The sequence below is a fragment of the Pseudopipra pipra genome, chromosome 26 (assembly GCF_036250125.1).
Source record: "Pseudopipra pipra isolate bDixPip1 chromosome 26, bDixPip1.hap1, whole genome shotgun sequence".
NCBI classification, from domain to species: domain Eukaryota; kingdom Metazoa; phylum Chordata; class Aves; order Passeriformes; family Pipridae; genus Pseudopipra; species Pseudopipra pipra.
Genome location: NC_087574.1, coordinates 4,310,041 through 4,330,340, shown reverse-complemented (window position 1 = coordinate 4,330,340; position 20,300 = coordinate 4,310,041). Strand labels below are relative to the sequence as shown.

At 49.8% G+C, this 20,300-nt stretch overlaps 3 protein-coding genes and 1 long non-coding RNA gene across 4 annotated transcripts in view; 1 reads left to right on the top strand and 3 right to left on the bottom strand.

The window, feature by feature from the left end:
* LOC135402772 (uncharacterized) overlaps positions 1 to 20,300 on the top strand; it is a 149,087-nt gene that overhangs the window by 62,371 nt on the left and 66,416 nt on the right. The window lies entirely within an intron of this gene.
* LOC135402761 (keratin, type I cytoskeletal 16-like) lies at positions 1,797 to 5,820 on the bottom strand. Its single transcript, XM_064636214.1, has 8 exons — positions 5,117 to 5,820; positions 4,219 to 4,301; positions 3,923 to 4,079; positions 3,563 to 3,724; positions 3,265 to 3,390; positions 2,949 to 3,175; positions 2,334 to 2,413; positions 1,797 to 2,014 (listed from the first exon to the last, which is right to left on the bottom strand). The coding sequence occupies exons 1-8, from the start codon at positions 5,564 to 5,566 to the stop codon at positions 1,995 to 1,997; spliced, it is 1,305 nt and encodes a 434-aa protein (XP_064492284.1). The 5' UTR covers positions 5,567 to 5,820; the 3' UTR covers positions 1,797 to 1,994.
* Positions 9,595 to 13,079, bottom strand: LOC135402760 (keratin, type I cytoskeletal 14-like). Its single transcript, XM_064636213.1, has 8 exons — positions 12,483 to 13,079; positions 11,840 to 11,922; positions 11,493 to 11,649; positions 11,133 to 11,294; positions 10,835 to 10,960; positions 10,519 to 10,745; positions 10,277 to 10,365; positions 9,595 to 9,857 (listed from the first exon to the last, which is right to left on the bottom strand). The coding sequence occupies exons 1-8, from the start codon at positions 12,924 to 12,926 to the stop codon at positions 9,838 to 9,840; spliced, it is 1,308 nt and encodes a 435-aa protein (XP_064492283.1). The 5' UTR covers positions 12,927 to 13,079; the 3' UTR covers positions 9,595 to 9,837.
* LOC135402753 (keratin, type I cytoskeletal 10-like) lies at positions 14,595 to 20,275 on the bottom strand. The gene is made up of 8 exons (XM_064636205.1): positions 19,496 to 20,275; positions 18,682 to 18,764; positions 18,081 to 18,237; positions 17,298 to 17,459; positions 16,836 to 16,961; positions 16,420 to 16,646; positions 15,343 to 15,716; positions 14,595 to 14,914 (listed from the first exon to the last, which is right to left on the bottom strand). The coding sequence occupies exons 1-8, from the start codon at positions 20,210 to 20,212 to the stop codon at positions 14,889 to 14,891; spliced, it is 1,872 nt and encodes a 623-aa protein (XP_064492275.1). The 5' UTR covers positions 20,213 to 20,275; the 3' UTR covers positions 14,595 to 14,888.

Genomic DNA, 20,300 nt, shown 5'->3' with positions numbered 1-20,300 from the left:
TCCCCCTGCAGGCCCGGCCGTCGAACACAGCGCCTTTGGATTCGCCCTCCTCCTGAGCGAAATGAAAATACAAACCTGCCGATTTTACTGGTTTTTAAGCCGTTCTTTCCTTGGCCAAACCGTGTCTTAGGGTTGAGGCTGGAATTTAATTTGGGACTGTTTAGAACAGTTTCTGTCACAAATCCTAGTGTATATTTCCTGAATTGCCACCAGAGGATGCCGTGTGAGCCAACCCAGACGGACACGCTGCCCGTCACCTACGGATAAATCCTGTCCGTGGTACGGAACTGTGGGACCTATTTCTGTGGTTCCTGGGACACAGCAGTGGAGCAGAACTGGGCTCAACCACAGCATTGCCTGTACAGACACTGCCAGTGTGCCCCACCTAAAAAAGAGCAGAAGGGAAGCAGGAGGCTCGAGAGCGTTCCCAACAGACAGCCTAGAACACAGTTGGCTCCTTTCTGGGCTCACAAACATTCTTCCTAGTTAAGCTGTGGCCGAAGAAGGTGTTTGATCCCAAAGGCCATCGTAGCTGCCTGATGCTGAGGGGTTTGGGGTGGTCAGCACTGGCTGATAGGAGAAGTAAAAGGGAGGGGAAGGCAGAGCAGAGTCTGTTACTGGCACAGGAGCAGGAAAGCCCTGTCATGACTCCAGGGACAGGTATTTCTGCTTTGACTTTACAAACCTCCTTTGTTTCCCAAGGAAATAGTTTCTCTGACTCATCTCTTTTCTACTGTGCTGAGAATTCGGCTTTGGATTGTAACATGGAACAGTTTGATGCCTTTTAAACTAAGAATTACCCTGTTATCCGAATCTAAGATGTTTTGCCTGACCCAGATCTCTTTGCAGACCGAAGTGCAAGTGCACAGCTGTGTGACAGGATAGGAAATGTTGGTGATTTAGGAGCTGTTCAGGGAACAACGAGCTTTGTGAGACCCACCTGGGTCTGGGACAGGGTGGCAGTGGAGCCACTCCCCTGCTATGTGACCAGCCCTGTTCAGCAGCTTCCTCAGCCCTGCAAACCAAACACTGAAATGCAATCTGTAAGTTTGAAATGACTGAAATATTTCACCTTTCTCTCTTGAGCCCAAATAACATGAGAGTGGTTTTGGTTAGGAAGTTTGAACCTTGCCTGCACTCTGCCATCCTCCACCCAGAGCTTGCACGGCCGTGGAGCTGGGAATGGCCTTATGGAGTAAGGAAGAACACTCCTTCATATGGAACTAGCAAATAAAAGTCCTGAGCCCGGATTTTCCAACATAGCAGGAGGAATAATCCCAACAACTGAACATTAAGTTAGTAGGAGAACTTCTTTCATACGCCTCACTCATTTCCTGATCTGACCTTTTGCTTTATCGAACAAGATTAGACAGAGCTCTCATCTAGAGGCTGGGAGAGGGCTGCCTGGATGGGATTGATTTCTTGTTCAGTGACTCAAAGGAAAGGGGTTTTGATTTGACAAAATTTTAATGAAATTTTGTAATTGATCCTGATTTTTCAGTTGAGCTGCTGAACTACTGAACTACTCGCACAACCCTTGGAACATACACCATGAAAAAGGGGTTCCCCCCCTTTCTCTTCCCCATAGGTGTCACTCTTGAGTTTAATGTGGATTCATCTCCAGGATTTTATCCAGACATCAACTGAGTTAGGGTTCACACATTTCTTTAGGGCCATAGCACATAATTCACCCAACCTTGATTTTTCTGTGAAGGTTTATCTCTCTCGTTCCACCTAAACGTAAATACAATATTAATGAACCAAACAGACAGTTGGACACAGTTTTCTTTGCATTGCAGAAAGGTAAAGCTTTATTGGAGGCATTGTCATGCAGCAGAGCAGGGAGTGCACTGCAGGAATGTGTGTGTAGGCAGTGATGGACGGCATGGAAAGGGAGAAGGAGATCATCCGAGGAGAAGCCCAGGAATTGCTGTGGGCCGGGCTGCTCCCATGGCAGTGAGTGGGTCAGGGAAGCCCAACACACCGGTCGTATCTTAACACACTCTGGACTGCCCTGTGGAAAGAAAGAAGAATTGATTGCTCTGACGGGGAAATCAAGAGTCTCTTGCAGCACTGATATTTCTATTTATGTGCTATTTAAATACCCATTTGTGAGCAAAAGCATGGGAAAGGAGATCAGCCTGTGTCTGGAACTGGAGCCAAACCACATTGAAATGAAGAGCTTTGATTGCGAATAGTTTAATCCCTGCTGCAGTTGCAAATGTGGAAGTCATAGGACAAGGTTGGTATTAACAGGAAAAGGGATGAAACACAAAATGTGAAAGGCATGGGAACAGGATGGGTTTGGATCCTCTTTGGAAGATGTTTCTTACCTGCCTTGTCACTAGATTGACCATGACAGTAGGAACTAGAAGAATGAGAATGGGAGGACATTCCCCCTCCTTGACATGATCTGTGAAAGGAAAGGAGTTTTAAGAAAGGGAAAAATAAATACATACTGACATCACATGCAGTGTGTGTAACAGCTCGGCTTTTCCTGGACCTCACAAATAATTCTTTATATTTTTATTTCCTTCCCTCCAACTGTATTTTCTTAGAAAATTATAAAAGCAAAACACTCTTGCAACATAATTCTTGTACTCTCCCACTCCAGCTGTTCTTCCTTGTCTGCTGACAGCAGGAACTTCATTACAGTTTGGTTTGGCATGGTGATTCCTCTCACAGAATTCACTCCACACAAACAGGTCAAGAGGAACTGATTAACTCAAAACCTCTCAGTAACAATCTGCTTTGTGTTTCCCTTTGAGTTTGATGTGCTTAAGAAGTTTCTGATAGATACATTTCAGTGCAGATGCTGTGAAAAAGAAGCTGCTGAATTTAGGTTTCAGCTACAGACAAGTAGAAGATTCTGTTCTGTCTTCCATGAGTGCTAGGAGAGAAAAGCCTGTGATCGACTTTGTGCCCTTATTTGCAAACAGAGTACGTACACAAGGTCCTGCTGCCCCTCCTGCAGCAGTGCCCGGTACTGCTGGATCTCCTGCTCCAGGCGGGTCTTGATGCCCAGCAGCATCTTGTACTCCTGGCTCTGACCCTCCATCTCACAGCGGATGCTGGCCAGCTCCTCCTCCACAGAGTTGATCTGCGCCTGGATCTGTTGCAGCAGGCAGCCGTAGCGAGTCTCGGTTTCTGCCAAGGAGTTCTCCAGAGAGTTTTTCTGGAAGGGCAAAGACAGGAGTTGAGGAGGGGAGCTGTGGTGCTCCGTGCCCAGCCCCAGCAGGGCAGGCCCAGCCCCTGCCCACGTACCGTGCTGAGCTGCGCCTGCAGCTCGATCTCCAGGTTCTGCATCTCGCGCCGCAGCTCCGTCAGCTGGTGGCTGCTGCTCTGCATGTCCTGGCTGCTGGAGGTGACCTGGCGATTGACTTCTTCGATCTGCGGGGGCAAAGCCAGGGACACCTTCTGAGCCACAGCATCCCCTGGGGGAGCAGGTTTGCTGAGGGAGAGCTCAGCTCTGCAGGGAGCCTCTCCCTTTCATCCAGTCCCAGTGCCCGCGGGCCTGGGCTGTGCCACCGGAGGGGACTCCTCTCTGGGCATTGCTACCTACCTTGACTTCATACCACTGCTCCACCTCCCTGCGGTTCTTGTCGATGACCTGCTCGTATTCACTTCTCAGGTCATTCAGGATCTTTGTCAAGTCCTCTCCAGGGGCAGCATTGACCTCCACACTCACATCCCCACCAGTCTGAGACTGGAGCTGCCTCATTTCCTGCAGGGAGTCCAGAGAGAGACACAAGAGCACACACAGGTCATTTCTTGTGCTGAGGACTGTGGGCAAAGCAGTATCAAGGTAAAAAAGGAGCGACAATCCCTTGGCCTAAGGTGGAATTGACTCCATGTGTGAGGGTGGGAAGCTGAAGAATCCAAGGGTGGTGCCTTGGCTGTGCTGTTTGTCATTGGATCGTACCTCCTCATGGTTTCTCTTCAGGGCAATCAGCTCATCCTTCAAGGTCTCCAGCTCGGATTCCAGGGAAGATCGAGTCCTAGTGAGATCATCCAGGATGTTTCTCAAGCCATTGATGTCAGCCTCCACGGTCTGACGGATGACCAGCTCATTCTCATACCTGTACCAAAGGAAAGAGAAGCGTTACACATTCGTTCCCTGCAATGCTCGATCATTTGGACAGGGCACCAGCACCTCCATTCACAAGTCTCGTAAAATTCACAGCATGAGAGAGTCAGGGTTCACAGGGAGGTACTCACTTCATTCGGAAGTCCTCGGCAGTCATCTTGCTGTTATCGATGTCCAGGATCATTTTGTTATTGTCCACAGTGGCAGAAATGATCTGCAGAAGAGGAGGGTGGAGAGAAATCTTTCTGTGTCCTAAATTTCCAGGACAAGAAAAAAGAAGACCCAGAGCTTTGTCAGGGTGTTGTTGTGGGTCTTGGATTTGTTTCCTGCAGTAGTGCAGGGGCCGCAGAACGTTGTTGAAATGCTCTATGACAGGGACTAGTGTGTGAAGATTTTGGCTTTGCAAACGTTCTGATGAAAGAGTATATTGATGGGGGAAAGAACAGAAGAACAGTTATGCTGGGAGATCACCCAGCCCAAGTGGGTTCTGCACTCGGGGTGTAGGAGGCAGTGTAGGCTTTGCCCCTGATGCTGTAACTCATCTCATTATGAAAAAAGATGATTGTAAGGGAAAACCTTGGTCCTCTACTTGCTGTCTGTAGGAGTGTGCAGGGACAAAGGGAGCTCAGATCCTGCCATCCAGGTGCTGTGGCTTTGCACTCCATCCAGCTGAACCGGGTGGGAGCAGAGGAAAGCACTGGAAACCACCCACGACTGCTTTGGAGACACCTGCACAGCGTGGGATTTCCGTGTGCCAGCGCGTCTGGGGCTGATGGAGCTCCCTGGGCCCTCAGGCTGTGCTTCTGGAGCACGGCCCTTTTGCCTGTGGGTGCTGTGGGGGTTGGCTCACCCAATGGATGGGAGGTGCAGCTCAGTGGGTTTGTGTCTGCAGTACCACTAGAATGACCATCCCGCAGGGGGTGGAGCCCAGGGCCAGGGGAAAGAGGGAGGAGGACAGAGGGAGGAGGAAGACCTCACAGGAGAGAAGAGCATGTGGTGATGGAGCCACGCCAGCTGGGGCCATCCTACCTGATTCTGGAGTTGTTCAATAGTCTGGTAGTAGGAGCTGTAGTCCTTGGAAACGCTGGGAGCTTGTTTCCTGTACCACTCTCGGATGTGGTGCTCAAACTGAGCGTTCTCCTCCTCCAGCCTTCGCACCTTGTCCAGGTAACTGGCCAGGCGGTCGTTGAGGTTCTGCATGGTGACCTTCTCATTGCCGCCCAGGAGCAGGTCCCCCCCCGCGCAGAAGCCCCCCGAAAAGGCCCCCCCGTAGCCCCCGGCCAGGCCGGCCCCGCTCAGGCCGCCCCCGTAGCCCCCGCACGCTGCCCCGCCGTAGCTGCCCCCGCCGACCACGGAGGAGGCGTAGCGCCGGCAGGACACCGAGGAGCTCCGGCCGCTGCTGCCTCCGCAGCCGCCTCCTCCTCCTCCTCCTCCACTCCGGCATGAGGTGCTGGATGTTCTCTTGATGCTGCAGCTCATGGTGGAAGGGATCAGATATCCAGCCCCAGAAGCAAAGCTGTGCACAGCGAGAGACAGGGAAGGCAAGTGCAGTGGGGCGTCCTCGCCGGTGGCTCTTTATACGTGGCTGGGTGGGTGTCACCTGCCAGGCAGTCCAGCTTCCCATGGGCTTTGCCAGCCCCAGTGCTTACACTGGAAGTGATGTGCTAAGGGGAATTTCTTTTGGGGCTTGGGTCAGCCCTCCCCCCAGGTACTGTGTTTGCATGCTGATTCACCAAGCCTGCACTGCAATTTCGGGTGGGTGGCTGTGAGTTAGATTTTGTTGCAGATAGATTGTTGCTGGCTACTTAATGAGTGAGACTCATTTTAATAGTTGTTCTTTGTTCTTTGGAGTAATTTTTTTGTCCTCAAAACAGGTGGTGAAAGCACCACCTGGTTACTCTCTTTAATGTCAGAGTTGGAGAAGAATGAACTCAGGCACCCTGTGCGTGAGGCTGGTTCCAGTTTTCCTGTTGAACTGCCAGTTCTGGAAACAAAATCTCTAAGAATTTTGGTCCTTCTCTCCAAAGGAGAGCTCAGCATGGGTGCTGTCTCTCAGGGTACTCAGTGGTAAATCACAGTAGAGTGACCTTAGAAGCAGCAATGCTCTTTGTGTTCTCACCAGACTCGGGTGGTGCCACTTCTGGGAAACCCTCCTGTCTCACGCACAGCGATGGGCATTCGATGATGTCATTTTAAAGCTGTGATTTTTTAACATTTTGTACAAATTTCCAATCACTCAGAGACTACTTTAAACTGAAATAGGTGTGTAAAATCTATAGGGCTTTACTGGCTGTGTGCTGGGAGAGGAAAGGATTCATCTTGGCCAGGTGGAGGCTGAGATGGTTATCAGCCAGCTCTTGAGGAAGGAGGTACCGGGGCCATTTGAAATCCAGGACAGTCCTGTTGTCCACGTAGGAAAGGGCACAGTCTGGATTTGAGTGAGTCTGGCCTGAAAACTAAGAGGAGCTTTTTACCTACAGAAGGCAGAAGGGTCTGGAAGTGCTTCTATTGCAGGAGCTTTGGGTGGAGGAGAGAAGGAGTTTCAAGATTGACCTTGGTCAGTTGATGGGGGGCATTTTATTCTTGTGTAACAGAGGCAGCTGTGATGACCCCCTAGACCCTCCTTACCTTGAGTCTTTTGTCCCTCGGTGCTGCACAACTGCACCGTTCCTGTAAGGGGGCAGGATGTGATGAACCCTTCTTGGGAAGAGTTCTCCAAGTGGTTTCTCCATTTACATTGTTACACACCCCTGCACTTGTGGCTCCAGCAGCATTTTCTCTCCTACCACAGCGTTCATGAGACCCATGGAAGTTACTAACGTGTGTCATGGCCGACTGAAGAATCATGGAAAGCCATTCACCCTCTTTCTTGACACACCACCACCCCTGGATCACAGATAATGTAATCCTTTGATCTGCATAATTATGATTGTTGTTTTATTGGTATCTCTCTAATTATCTGCACGTCAGAACCAGTTGCTTTGCATATGTTATTGCGACTGAGTCATCATTATTAAAAAATAAAAATTATTTTCTCACAGGGTGTGATTCCTTAGTCATATTTTCCTCATTAGATTGTTGAAATGCACTTTTATTCTCCCCTATGAGATATTTATTGCTGACTGGCCTTAGTGCCAGAGGTGTTGACTTTGTATCTCCTTCTCGGCACCGTTTCATCACAACACCCGACCCAACAATTCCTGACATTTCCCAATGCTGTAATTTCATACCATCACCAGGAGCCTTTTCTCTGTCCCTCTGTCCCTCTCTTCTCGTTTCAAACAGCTGATCTAACCATCCTTATTGCTGTAGCTGCACCCCAAACACTTAAACTTCAGACCTCCTGTTCTGTAACTCGGGGGCATTTCCTTGTCTCCCTGTGCATTTCTTGTCCCCATCCTGTGGACACGGCTCTTGGCTGGAGCTGACTGTTGTGAGTCAGTTTGGACACACTGATTTACGTCACCAGCCAGAAGAGCCAGGGCTGTTCAGGTCCTCCCACAGTCCCTGCAAGGGCAAAGGCAGCTCAGACGTTCTGCTGTAGAAGGTGTTGAGGCTCCTCAGCCCTCCAGAGGGGCTGTGAGAGCTTTGAAATCACATCTTCCCCTGGCAGGCCTTTGGCTCACAATGCACCCCATGGACCTCTGTAAGTCAGAAGTTTGGTTGAAGTGGGAGTGCTGTGGATCCTTTCCCGGTGCTGTTTACTCACTGGTGAAATTGGATGTGGAGCCACAAGCAGATATTCTGAACTGGCAAAAGAACTAAAAGCAGTCTGTGGTTTCCCCAGAAGCTGTGATGCATTGCTGGATGTGTGTCTTCAGTCACACGAGAGGGAGAGGACAACCTCAGAAACAATTACTGGTAATTAATTGTTTTACAGCAAATGAGTCAACTGTGGTCTTGGTAAGAGGAGTGCTACTCCCAGGAGTTTCATCAGGCACTCCATCTGTGCTTTCCTCATCCATCACCCTCTCCCTGCAGCATTGCTCAGGGATGTGTTTCTTCAGTTCATCCAGAGCTGAATGGTTTCCACAGACCCACATTCTGGGCTCATTTTTCTCTTATGGGACTCCTGTCACATGAGAGCTTACCTGTATGCATTAACACTCAGTGCTTACTTATACACATCAACTGTAGTTCAAGGCTACATAATCCTGCCTCAAAAGAGATGTGTCCCTCACCAGCTTTGGTACAGTAAGTACAGCTGAGACTTGAGCGAGTTCTGGCAGCCTTTGGAGACCAAAGTCATATTTGCATTTGCTTTACATCGCTTTATATACTGTTAAAACCCCAAATGAGCTTTTTATTCATTGTAGTCAGGCTTTTATTCACAAAAATTCCTGTTGTTGGACTGATAAAAGTCAGTTTTTCAACTGACTACTCAATGAGTAGCAGTGTCTCTGTGGACACTCACTGCAGGCTGCGGTCCCGGTGCTGTCTGGCAGAGCCAAGGCATGTGGTTACTGAAAGAAGACCTAAACCAAATCATGCTCTTTTAAGTTGGTTGTGATGAGAGAATCTTTCATTTCATTGCCCTAACAGACCTGTACCCCCCATCTGAGATAAAATGAGAAATACTCAAGAGCAGGTTTAGTCACAAAGGGGACCAACAGGCACCTGTAAGGGAGTGACACCCGGCTGACTCTGGGCATCAGTCACAGATTGAAAAGGGCCTTCACTGTGATCTTCAGAAAGCAAAATGCATGTCAAAGAGCTACCTTAATTTAGTATTGCTGTCTCATCTCTACTTCTATTGCGCATTTTATCTTTTTAAGCAGTAAAATATAGAAAATACCTTCAGCAAATAAAATTCTGAAGGCAGAATATCAGCCAGCTGCGTGTACTGACAGAAATTGTGTTCTTGGTATTAAATCAGTATTTAAATTGAAATTTCTATCATAAAATATAGGAATGTTTTTGGTGCATGACACTAAAGGAAACAGGCCCATTGCATTGTCTGTATTTCCCAACAGAAGGCAGCAATATGTGATTGTCTGCACAGTCAGAGGTGTAGAAATACTTGTGAGGAAGCCCCTACATACTGGAACAACCTCTCCTGAGTCACACCTTCCCATAGGACTCCAGCTGGGATGAGACTGATGGACTCAGATATCTGTCACAATAGTACCATTGAACACAGTTTAGTACATTAACAGTTAATTAAAGAATCTTCTGAGTTCCCCAGCGTTTGTATTTTCTTCCTCCTTTCACTCACATCATTCATTCAACCTTATACCTCCTGCTTTTGAGCAGAGTTCTTTCACTGTCACCTGGCAGTTCCCTCAGGCAGAGCCTGGAATCTGTCACACCTCACACAGCCACGCTCGCAATTCCTGACATTTCCCTTTGCTTGGAGATTTTATCTCGGCACCGTGACCATTTCCTTAGTGCAAAATGGATTGTCCCGGGATTGAGTCACCCAGAACCACTGCACAGCCCGTGTTTGAGGGGTGAGCTGGGGGAGGACCCACCCCGGGTTGGTTGAATTCACTTTCTCAGACACGTGGTTGTGATTTGCGTTGAGGAAGTAAAGGTTTATTAGAGAAGAGTTTCGAGCAGAGTGTGAGCCCTTAAACAAAGAAGCAGTTGCCACAGACAAAGTGAGTAAGCCAAGCACTGCAGGGCGGGGGACGGGGGGCTGGGGCAGGTGAGCAGGCTCCGGTCCCGAGCCCTTCCCGCTGCCCCGGCCGTGCTGCACAAGTGCCGGGCTCCGTCTCTCGCTGGACGCTGTCGGGGTCGCTGCCGCTGCTCTAACACACTCTTGACTGCCCTGTGTGAACACCGAGCAAATCACCCCCTTGAGAGGAAATCTGAGCATTCCTGCTGAGGGAATCCTCACACCTGACACTGTGTCAGCAGCACAAGGGCAGAGGCTCCGTGCCAGCAGCGCCCTGAGCACTTTCTCAGAACTGTATCTTTTTATTATTCCGATGAGCAAAAAAGCATAACCCATCTCGTAAAGTTTATGGTCTATATTTTATAATTAGGTAGAGGGAAGGGCAAAACTTGCTGTATTTTAATGCTTGATTCCTCCGTAACAGAGTACTGAGGTTCTCTCACTCCCAGGTTAATGGATCTGGGAATCTTGCCCAGCCCAAACTACAAATCTTTTTTCTTACAAACTACATTGCAGCCATTGGGGCAGATGTAACCCACTAATAACCACATCCTTACAAAGTGTTGTCTTACCTGCCATGTCCCCACACTGGGAATGGGAGTAGGAAGCAGAATATGACTGGGAGGATTTTCCACCTCCTTGGAAAGCACCTTGGGAGGCACTGCAAAAGGAGAGTAATCAATTCAGAAAAACCCAGCAACACCGGATATTCAGTCAAAAAAGATGTTGATGCTCCAGGGACAAGAAGTCTCTGTTGGCAAATAAGTACACAAGGATTCCTTGCTATTCCCTTGCTACAATATGGAATACATACACAAGGTCCTGCTGCCCCTCCTGCAGCAGTGCCCGGTACTGCTGGATCTCCTGCTCCAGGCGGGTCTTGATGCCCAGCAGCATCTTGTACTCCTGGCTCTGACCCTCCATCTCACAGCGGATGCTGGCCAGCTCCTCCTCCACAGAGTTGATCTGCGCCTGGATCTGTTGCAGCAGGCAGCCGTAGCGAGTCTCGGTTTCTGCCAAGGAGTTCTCCAGAGAGGTTTTCTGGAAGGGCAAAGACAGGAGTTGAGGAGGGGAGCTGTGGTGCTCCGTGCCCAGCCCCAGCAGGGCAGGCCCAGCCCCTGCCCACGTACCGTGCTGAGCTGCGCCTGCAGCTCGATCTCCAGGTTCTGCATCTCGCGCCGCAGCTCCGTCAGCTGGTGGCTGCTGCTCTGCATGTCCTGGCTGCTGGAGGTGACCTGGCGATTGACTTCTTCGATCTGCGGGGGCAAAGCCAGGGACACCTTCTGAGCCACAGCATCCCCTGGGGGAGCAGGTTTGCTGAGGGAGAGCTCAGCTCTGCAGGGAGCCTCTCCCTTTCATCCTGTCCCGGTGCCCGCGGGCCTGGGCTGTGCCACCGGAGGGGACTCCTCTCTGGGCATTGCTACCTACCTTGACTTCATACCACTGCTCCACCTCCCTGCGGTTCCTGTCGATGATCTGCTCGTATTCACTTCTCAGGTCATTCAGGATCTTTGTCAAGTCCTCTCCAGGGGCAGCATTGACCTCCACACTCACATCCCCACCAGTCTGAGACTGGAGCTGCCTCATTTCCTGCAGGGAGTCCAGAGAGAGACACAAGAGCACACACAGGTCATTTCTTGTGCTGGGGACTGTGGGCAAAGCAGTATCAAGGTAAAAAAGGAGCGACAATCCCTTGGCCTAAGGTGGAATTGACTCCATGTGTGAGGGTGGGAAGCTGAAGAATCCAAGGGTGGTGCCTTGGCTGTGCTGTTTGTCATTGGATCGTACCTCCTCATGGTTTCTCTTCAGGGCAATCAGCTCATCCTTCAAGGACTCCAGCTCGGATTCCAGGGAAGATCTAACCAGAGTCAGGTCATCCATGAGATTTCTCAAGCCATTGATGTCAGCCTCCACGGTCTGACGGATGACCAGCTCATTCTCATACCTGTGTCACACAAGAGAGTCAGAGAAATGGGTAAATGAGATGCTGACAGTCACTAGCACACATCCTTCCAAGGCCAGTATCCCAGGAACACTGGAGGAGTCAGTAACACCACCCAGGGCATTGCTGCCTTGTCTCCTGAGATGCTGAGCAGGACCGGACAGGCACACGAGGTTCACAGGGAGGTACTCACTTCATTCGGAAGTCCTCGGCAGTCATCTTGCTGTTGTCGATGTCCAGCAGCAGCCTGTTGTTGTCCACAGTGGCAGAAATGATCTGCAAAACCAGAAGGTAGAAAGAAGACCCAAAGCTTTGGCAGGGTTTTGTTGTGGGTCTTGGAATTGCTTCCTGCATTAATGCAGGGACCATGTGCGAGGGTGATGCTCCAAATTTACTTTTCAAGGAAACTTGTGCTATCACACATCCTCCCAAATCCCTGCTCTTTACTTCCTCCTCTCCAGTCAGAGACAGTTCCCTGTGTGTCCCAGGGAGTGTGTTCAGCCCTTTCCCTGTATCATGCTTCTTCCTGGTCCATTATTCTATTTTCTTGGTACCATGTGAACCTATTATAAGGCAAGACCTCAGTCCTCCACCTGGTGTCTGTAGGAGTGTGCAGGGACAAAGGGAGCTCACATCCTGCCATCCAGGTGTTGTGGCTTTGCACTCCATCCAGCTGAACCGGGTGGGAGCAGAGGGAAGCACTGGAAACCACCCATGGCTGGTTTGACCCACCTGCACAGCGTGGGATTTCAGGAAAGAGGAAGGAGGGAGGAGGAAGACCTCACAGGAGAGAAGAGCATGTGGTGATGGAGCCACGCCAGCTGGGGCCATCCTACCTGATTCTGGAGTTGTTCAATGGTCTGGTAGTAGGAGCTGTAGTCCTTGGAAACGCTGGGAGCTTGTTTCCTGTACCACTCTCGGATGTGGTGCTCGAACTGAGCGTTCTCCTCCTCCAGCCTTCGCACCTTGTCCAGGTAACTGGCCAGGCGGTCGTTGAGGTTCTGCATGGTGACCTTCTCATTGCCGCCCAGGAGCAGGTCCCCCCCCGCGCAGAAGCCCCCCGAAAAGGCCCCCCCATAGCCCCCGGCCAGGCCGGCCCCGCTCAGGCCGCCCCCGTAGCCCCCGCACGCTGCCCCGCCGTAGCTGCCCCCGCCGACCACGGAGGAGGCGTAGCGCCGGCAGGACACCGAGGAGCTCCGGCCGCTGCTGCCTCCGCAGCCGCCTCCTCCTCCTCCGCTCCGGTACGAGGTGCTGGATGTTCTCTTGATGCTGCAGCTCATGGTGGAAGGGATCAGATATCCAGCCCCAGAAGCAAAGCTGTGCACAGCGAGAGACAGGGAAGGCAAGTGCAGTGGGGCGTCCTCGCCGGTGGCTCTTTATACCTGGCTGGGTGGGTGTCACCTGCCAGGCAGTCCAGCTTCCCATGGGCTTTGCCAGCCCCAGTGCTTGTGCCAAAAAATGATGTGCTAAGGGAATCTAGTCTGAGGTAAGTAAAAGGCATTACCATTCGGTGCAAGTATGTCTGTGTTGATTCACATCAAGCTGCACTATAATTTTATGTGGGTGGCTCCTCGTTGGATATTTTGTTGAAAAACAGAATATCTCCCAGCTTTGTCAATCTGTCAATGGGAGCTAAAAAAGGCTGTGCCTTGTTGTCTGCCTCCTTCAGCTTTCTGTGTGGTGAAACTCAGTAGTTCAGCTTTGGTCATCCTCCTGTGATCGCAATGTCCAAGGGAGTCTTCATTCTTGATTTATTTCAAATATGCATTAGCTATTTAGAAATCTTCTTTAATTCCCTGAAATAAAAACTTTTAAAACTGCATTCCCATGTCTGTTTTAGAGGAGAACTTCACTGTGAATTTTTCACTCTCTTGTCACTGCTTGTATTGATGAAGGTCCTGCTGGCATTCAGCTTTCTCTGAATGTGCAGGATGGGAATCACAGTCCTTTTTCTTCTTGAAGAAAACCAGGTGACAGCCTCAAAAGTAGTATCGTGTGAGGGAAAGCATACTAAATCTTTTCCTATCAAAGAGCTCCTAATTTTTTTTAAAGTGTTTTAAATGGACTCAGAGGAAATTGAGAGGAGAAATATTTGACTTTGTGCATTTTCATAACCATATTAAAATAGTCATTTCTCAGAATAAGTCCCTGAATTATATAATATGGTGAAAAAATAATTTTTGATGAAAAGTGCCAAAGATTAGATCTGACAAAATATAATCATTACCTGAGCTTGTTACAGTGAAGGGTGTTTTGCAACCATGACAGAACATCTTGCACCACCCAGCAGAGTCAGAAACACTTGTGTACTTTTTTCCACTGCCTGTGCAATAGGGGATGTGCAGTGAACTGCTTTTTCCACCTTTACTAATCAAGCTGCTGGGAAGCTGAGCAAAGCCTTGCATGGAAACAAACCCTCAGGTTTCCAGCTGCGTGTTAAACTTTGGCTCTGTGGCTCCTGCAGACGAGTCGCTGGGCTGTGAAGGGAAGCACAAGGAGCTGGTGGGGCCTGCTGTGAACTGCCACTTCAAAGTCAGGTTATCCACAGAAAGGCAGGATGGGTTCAACCTGGGAGCATTCTAGGAAGAGATTCCATATTACAGGAGAAGAAATAAGCTCCTTCCCCTCTCTGGCTGCGGTTGTGGAGTTGTGTTCACCCTTAGCTCTGTTATCCCATTCTGGGCTGGTATTTGTCTGCTGGGTCTCAGAGCTCAGCTCACGAGAGTATCTGGCACATTATTAAAAAACAAAAGCACAGCCCAAGTTGCTCCAAGAAGATTCTGATCTGCCCTGGCTGCTCAGAAATTGTGCTTTAACTCTAAATATCATTATCAGCTACTGGAGTGTATCATCAACCTCCCTGCCAGGAGGCATGTCTTGGCATGGCTTTGTGTTTTCTTTTTTAAGTGTTTTCACCCTACAGAGTGGAAGAAAAACCCCACACAGGATTCTGGTTGCATCAGACAGAAATGAAATTTTATTAGAGACATTTTCCTGATTCAGAACAACCCGAGTACCGGCCAGGTTGGGTCTGTGAAGCAGCAGTTGCAGTGCCAGTGACCGGGGCCGTGGAGCATCGCGGGCAGAAGCAGCACAGAGCATGCAGGGCAGGGGAGAGGTGGCATCTGCAACTCCCAGGAACTGCTCAGAGCATCTTCCTTCCTCGGGAGCACGGGGAATGCAGTGGATTCGGGCGTTTCTGTTTGAAGGGTCTTGCACTGGAGAATCCTTGGTGCATGTTCTTAATCAAAAGATTTTCTTCCATAGCCTGTTTAGGGGCAAAGCAAGTGTGAACGTCAGTGCTGGCACTGAACCCCTGAGCCACCAGTGTCCCCAAACATGAGGATTGTGTGGGAGCAACCAGAAGCATTCCAAAAGCACAAAGGAAAACTCCAGTATGGCACAAAGGCCGTGAGATTTTTGAGGGTCTGCAAAGAATGAGAGGGATGAAGAAAACCAGCTGGAGTTATTAAACTACAGGGTCAGCTGATGTCACCCACAAAATGGAACATAGATGGACTTTGCACACAAAGAGGAAAGAATTGCTAACAACAGTGAATCTCACACTTCTCAGAGACTTTAGTTTGTCCTCAGTACTGTTTGGCTCTGGAAGAGTATGTTGGTATAACATTTATAAGTGCCTAAATGAGTCAGGGTGGGACTGAGAGGACAGTATGCCCAAACCACAGTTCTCACCTTGGCTTTCACCGCCACTCCTGCAGGACTGGGACTGGGAAGATGAAGAGTAGGAGTGGGAACTGCTGATGCCTCCTGAGGCTCTTCCTCCTCCTCCTCCTCCTCCAATGCTACTGCATCCACCTCCGCTTCCCCCTCCTATTCCTCCACTTCCTCCTCCTATTCCTCCACTTCCTCCTCCGATTCCTCCTCCACCACTTCCTCCTCCAATTCCTCCTCCACCACTTCCTCCTCCGATTCCTCCTCCCACTCCACTGCCACCACCACCATATCCACCACTTATGCTACCACCTCCTCCTCTTCCTCCTCCAGAATAGCCACCACCTCCTATTCTACCACCTCCCATGCCTCCTCCAATTCCTCCTGAAGGGATTCTGCAAAGAGAGAGAAAGAAGGGGAAAAAAAAAGTTAATCAAAAGCATTTTGATCTCTGAAGGCAATCGAGGCACAGCTGCTGCCCAGGAGCTGGCACTGCTCTGGGCTGTACCTCTGGTTAGAGCCCAGCACAGCAGCAAGACAACTGAGGCAGTGCCAAAAAATCAGCCTCTCTTCCAATGTCAGCTTGAATTCAAGAGCTTTTGTTTTTCCCACGTTCTGCCAGGAGACTTCTTGAAATATTTGGCACTGCTGCTTTATCAGTGTATGGCTCGAAATTGGAAAGCAGAGAATGAAGCTTTAGCTGCTCTTTCAGGCACTGCAGAAAGGAAACTGGATCAGCCTGAACTTCCAGAGACTTTTATGAAAGTTTGGAAAACTATGGTCATTTTCTTTCCTTACGGTCTTTTCCAAAGTGCCTCCTGCCCGTTCAGCTCCTGGCTACCCTGGAACCAGGGTAAAGGGAAGGCTCTGCTTGGGGGTTTCCCTGCCCAGCCCCAAATCGGTAGTTCAGAATTTCTCACTGATTTTTCCTCACATGAGTTATGTTCTGAACAGAATGAAACCCCTCAAGCCCGGGAGGCGATTGGCCAAGAGCAGCTGCATCAGCCCCATTTCAGCACCAAATCTGATCTGCAAATCCCCACTGTTTGTTTGCTGCCCGTGACTGATGACAGTGCTGTGCTCTCTCAGAGTACATACACAAGGTCCTGCTGCCCCTCCTCCAGCAGCACCCGGTACTGCTGGATCTCCTGCTCCAGGCGGGTCTTGATGCCCAGCAGCATCTTGTACTCCTCGTTCTGGCTCTCCATCTCGCAGCGGATGCTGGCCAGCTCCTCCTCCAAAGGGCTGATCATGCACTGGATCTGCTGCAGCTGCATGTTATAGCGACGTTCCGTGTCCTCCAGGTTGGACTGCAAAGAGTCGACCTGCAAGGGCCAAACAAAATGCGGCGTTGGTGGGAAAAAACAGGAGATCTTCACAAACCAGAAAAAAGTGTGTCTTTGCAGATAAGTTACCCAGTATCCCATTCTCCTCAGATGGATTTACCCTGCTGGGTGTAACCCTTCTTCCCACATACACACTGTGTCACAGGTGGAGCAAGTGCCTTTCCTTACCATGCTGATCTGCGACTGCAGCTCAATTTCCAGGCTCTGATATTCACGTCTCAGCTCAGAGATCTGCTGGTTGCTTGATTGTATCTCCTGGCCACTTGAGTGGACTTGTTGATTAACTTCTTCCATCTGAAAAACGCACATACAAAATTGAGGCATTTTTGATAACAAGAAGACATTGTATGGTTATCACAAAAGCACTGAGAAAACAATTAATAAGAATAAAGATGCAATGCAGACTCTTTGCTTCCCTCAAGCCACTGTGCCAACACCCTGTGTAATTCTCCTGGCTGCTGGAAGACAGAGGCTCCGTGTGCTTTACCACATAACCTGATACTCCAGGACTGACCTGTTACAGGAAACTGCTTAAAGTCATTTAATGTCCCTTAACACTTTTTGCCTGCTGGATGTGGAGAGGCCCAGTGCTTTGTGAACGATTCAATACTCAAACCTCCCGTGCCTTACCTTGGTTTCGTACCAGCTCTCCACCTCCTTGCGGTTGTTCTCGATGAGCCTCTCGTACTCGAAGCGCATTTCGTTCAGCTTCTCCATCAGGTTAATGCCGGGAGTGGCGTTGACCTCCACACTCACATCCCCACCAGACTGTGTTCGCAGTCCTTTCATTTCCTGGAAAAAAGACACAGGACCCCATGAGGTTCTCAAAGGGTGAGGGTTAAGGAGAAATGGTGTCTTTTAAAATAAGGGGAAGGAGAGGGACATGGATCCTCACACAGCCCATGGCTCCTGCAAAGGGGGCCTGTCTGCCCTTGCCATGGAACAGTTCAGCCATTCCTGAGGCTCCAGTGCTCACAGCCAGGCACTGTGACACTTCACAGTGACCCTGAAGTGTCCTCCAGAGGGTCATAAGGAATTCTGTTCAGGGTGCTCTTTGTGGGAATCTTTTCTCCTCCATGGGAAATCTCACTACAGAAAGTATAAATACTTTCTTTTGACTCCTCAATATATTCTATCCAATTTTCCTTCTGTGACTTCAGTAACCAGATTTTACTTTGCACTGAAAGTCACTCATTCCTCAGTTCTCATTTTGCCAAGCATTGACCCATGTGTCTCATTACATCAGCTGTGGGCAGCTGTGGACACTACACACTCCTCAGAATCAAAGCCAGGTTGTGTCAAGTTGAATGATCAAAACCAGTGGCCAAAACCTGGTTACTGCTGGTGGAAAAATCCACGGGAAGTTCTCTGAGTGTTGTGTTGTCGGTGGTTACTAAGTGTGGAGAAACTTACCTCTTCATGATTCTGCCTCAGGAAGATCAGTTCCTCTTTTAGGGATTCAAACTGTGACTCCAAGTCAGATCTGGCTAGAGTCAGCTGATCCAAAAATGGGCGTAATCCATTGATATCACTTGCCACACTCTGGTGGAGACTGTACTCAGTCTCATACCTGAACAACAGACAAGACAGAGAGTAAAGGTGCTGCCAGACCTCTTTGTTTGGTACCTCCAGTATGGGCAGTTCCCATCCTACATCTCTGGTCTCTAATCCCATTTGTCAATCCTTAAAAGAAAGGACATAATTCTCTTTCTGTCTCCAGTAGGTTTGTTTGATTTCAGTACAGTTTCTCTATGTGAGATTTATTCCATGAGGATTATACTTAAAATCAGCATGCAAGGAAGGAGAAACTTAGATTGGAGTCCTTCAAGAACTTGTCTGGATAAAACCAATAGTGAAAACCCCAAGCAATCCTTCTCAGAATGCTTTTCCCAACAGTTCCGTATTCTGACATCGGAGCCAAGAGGCTCCAACCTCTACAAAGATTAATTGGCAATGGGAACCCATGGGGGTAAAAGGAGGCAGGATGGAATGAGCCAGGAAGGGAACCACTCACTTCATTCTGAAGTCATCCACAGTCATTCTGGTGTTGTCCATGTCAAGAAGCATCCTGTTCAGGTCCACATTTGCACCAACAATCTGAAAGGGAGAGGGCAGGTGTTATTCCACAGTTGTCTTTTCAGTCTGACACACACAGAGAAGGAACTCCTGTGCACAAACACCTTGCAGAACAGCTTTGTGGTGATGTCAGACCTGACTAGTGCTGCAGGAGCTACTGAGAGAGAAGAGTTTATTGCTTCCAGATAGAAGAAAGTGCCTTTACTGTCAATTTTGGTTTACAAATATCCATTAAAATTACGTTGTCAGAAAGAATAACTAAATAAACTCCTCATATTCAAAACCAGTGGGAAAGCAAAATTGCCACTGCTTTTGGCAACAGCCATGTTCATGCAGGAGATATGGGACTGTTCAGTGGCTGAGGGCTGGAATGGGGCTAACTGCACCTGCTGCTTGTCCTGGGTATTCACAAAAATAGCCAATGACTATGGCAGCAGTAGCACAGGCCAAGCAATGATTACATCTGCTGTTCCCAAGGGTGAGGAACAAGCAAGCAGCAGCCCAGTGGGGAAGGGAGCACGAGACAGGCCCCGTGATGGGGACACTGGTGCTGATCTGCCACTGCCCCCAGCGATGCCACCTGCACCAAATACACCTGTGCCAGAACACACACAGGAAAACTGGCAGCCAGGCTTGGTCCCCACACAGCTCTGCTTCCTGGCCAAAGCACGGGAGGGCGAATATCACCCCAAACCGGGACCTTCTGCTGCAGGAGCAAGTGCCATTCCAGAGTTAGTCAAAGTACATCATACCTGGTTTTGCAGCTCTTCAATTGTCCTGTAATATTGGCTGTAGTCCCTGCCCTGAGAGGGACCTTGACTTTGGTACCACTCCCTGATCAGCCGCTCCAGTTGAGCATTTTCTTCCTCCAAGCGTCGCACTTTATCCATGTAAGAAGCCAGGCGATCGTTGAGGTTCTGCATGGTCAGCTTCTCGTTCGTGGAGAGCAATCCGGAGTCCTCCCCGAACCCTATCCCACCAAAACCTCCTCCACCATAGCTGCCACCACCACCAAAGCCCCCGCTGCCCCCGAAGCCACTGAATCCACCTCCACTATACCCACCACCTCCACTGTATCCACCGCCTCCATAACAACCTCCCACTCCCCCAAATCCGCCTCCTCCTGACCCAAATCCTCCTCCAATGCTTCCACAGCTCATTCCTCCTCCGTACCCACCACCGCTTATCCTGCCACTGTAGCTGCTGCGGCTGATCCTCCCGCAGCTGCCGCTGCTGAAGCCCCCTCCATAGCTGCTCCTGGAGCCTCCTCCTCCAAAGCTTCTCCCAGAAAAGCCCCCGCCGCCTCCAGAGGAGGTGTATTTTCTAGTGGACACTGAGGAGTATCCTCCAGACCTGCTCCCTCCACCACCTCCACCACTGCATCTTCCACCACCGCCACCACCACCACCTCCTCCACCTCCACTGCTAATTCTGATGGTGCTGCTCGAGGACTTGGTGCCACAGCTCATGGCGACAGCAGGCGAGAGTCAAACCACAACCCAAATTTAGCTGCACAGCCCGATAAGCCTCAGGACTGCGAACCTTCATACCCAGCTC

What these genes read in the sequence shown, in the direction of transcription:
- LOC135402760 (XM_064636213.1), bottom strand. Translation starts at nt 12,926, where the DNA reads ATGAGCTGCAGCATCAAGAGAACATCCAGCACCTCGTACCGGAGCGGA. An exon ending in TTGAACAACTCCAGAATCAG is followed by an intron (nt 11,923 to 12,482) that starts GTAGGATGGCCC and finishes CTGGTTTTGCAG; the next exon opens with ATCATTTCTGCCACTGTGGA. An exon ending in TGCAGGCGCAGCTCAGCACG is followed by an intron (nt 10,746 to 10,834) that starts GTACGTGGGCAG and finishes TTGCCCTTCCAG; the next exon opens with AAAACCTCTCTGGAGAACTC.
- LOC135402753 (XM_064636205.1), bottom strand. Translation starts at nt 20,212, where the DNA reads ATGAGCTGTGGCACCAAGTCCTCGAGCAGCACCATCAGAATTAGCAGT. An exon ending in AGAGCTGGTACGAAACCAAG is followed by an intron (nt 16,962 to 17,297) that starts GTAAGGCACGGG and finishes TGCGTTTTTCAG; the next exon opens with ATGGAAGAAGTTAATCAACA. An exon ending in GAGGGGCAGCAGGACCTTGT is followed by an intron (nt 15,717 to 16,419) that starts GTATGTACTCTG and finishes CTCTCTTTGCAG; the next exon opens with AATCCCTTCAGGAGGAATTG.
- LOC135402761 (XM_064636214.1), bottom strand. Translation starts at nt 5,566, where the DNA reads ATGAGCTGCAGCATCAAGAGAACATCCAGCACCTCATGCCGGAGTGGA. An exon ending in GAGGGGCAGCAGGACCTTGT is followed by an intron (nt 2,414 to 2,948) that starts GTACGTACTCTG and finishes TTCCTTTCACAG; the next exon opens with ATCATGTCAAGGAGGGGGAA. An exon ending in TCAATCTAGTGACAAGGCAG is followed by an intron (nt 2,015 to 2,333) that starts GTAAGAAACATC and finishes TTCTTTCCACAG; the next exon opens with GGCAGTCCAGAGTGTGTTAA.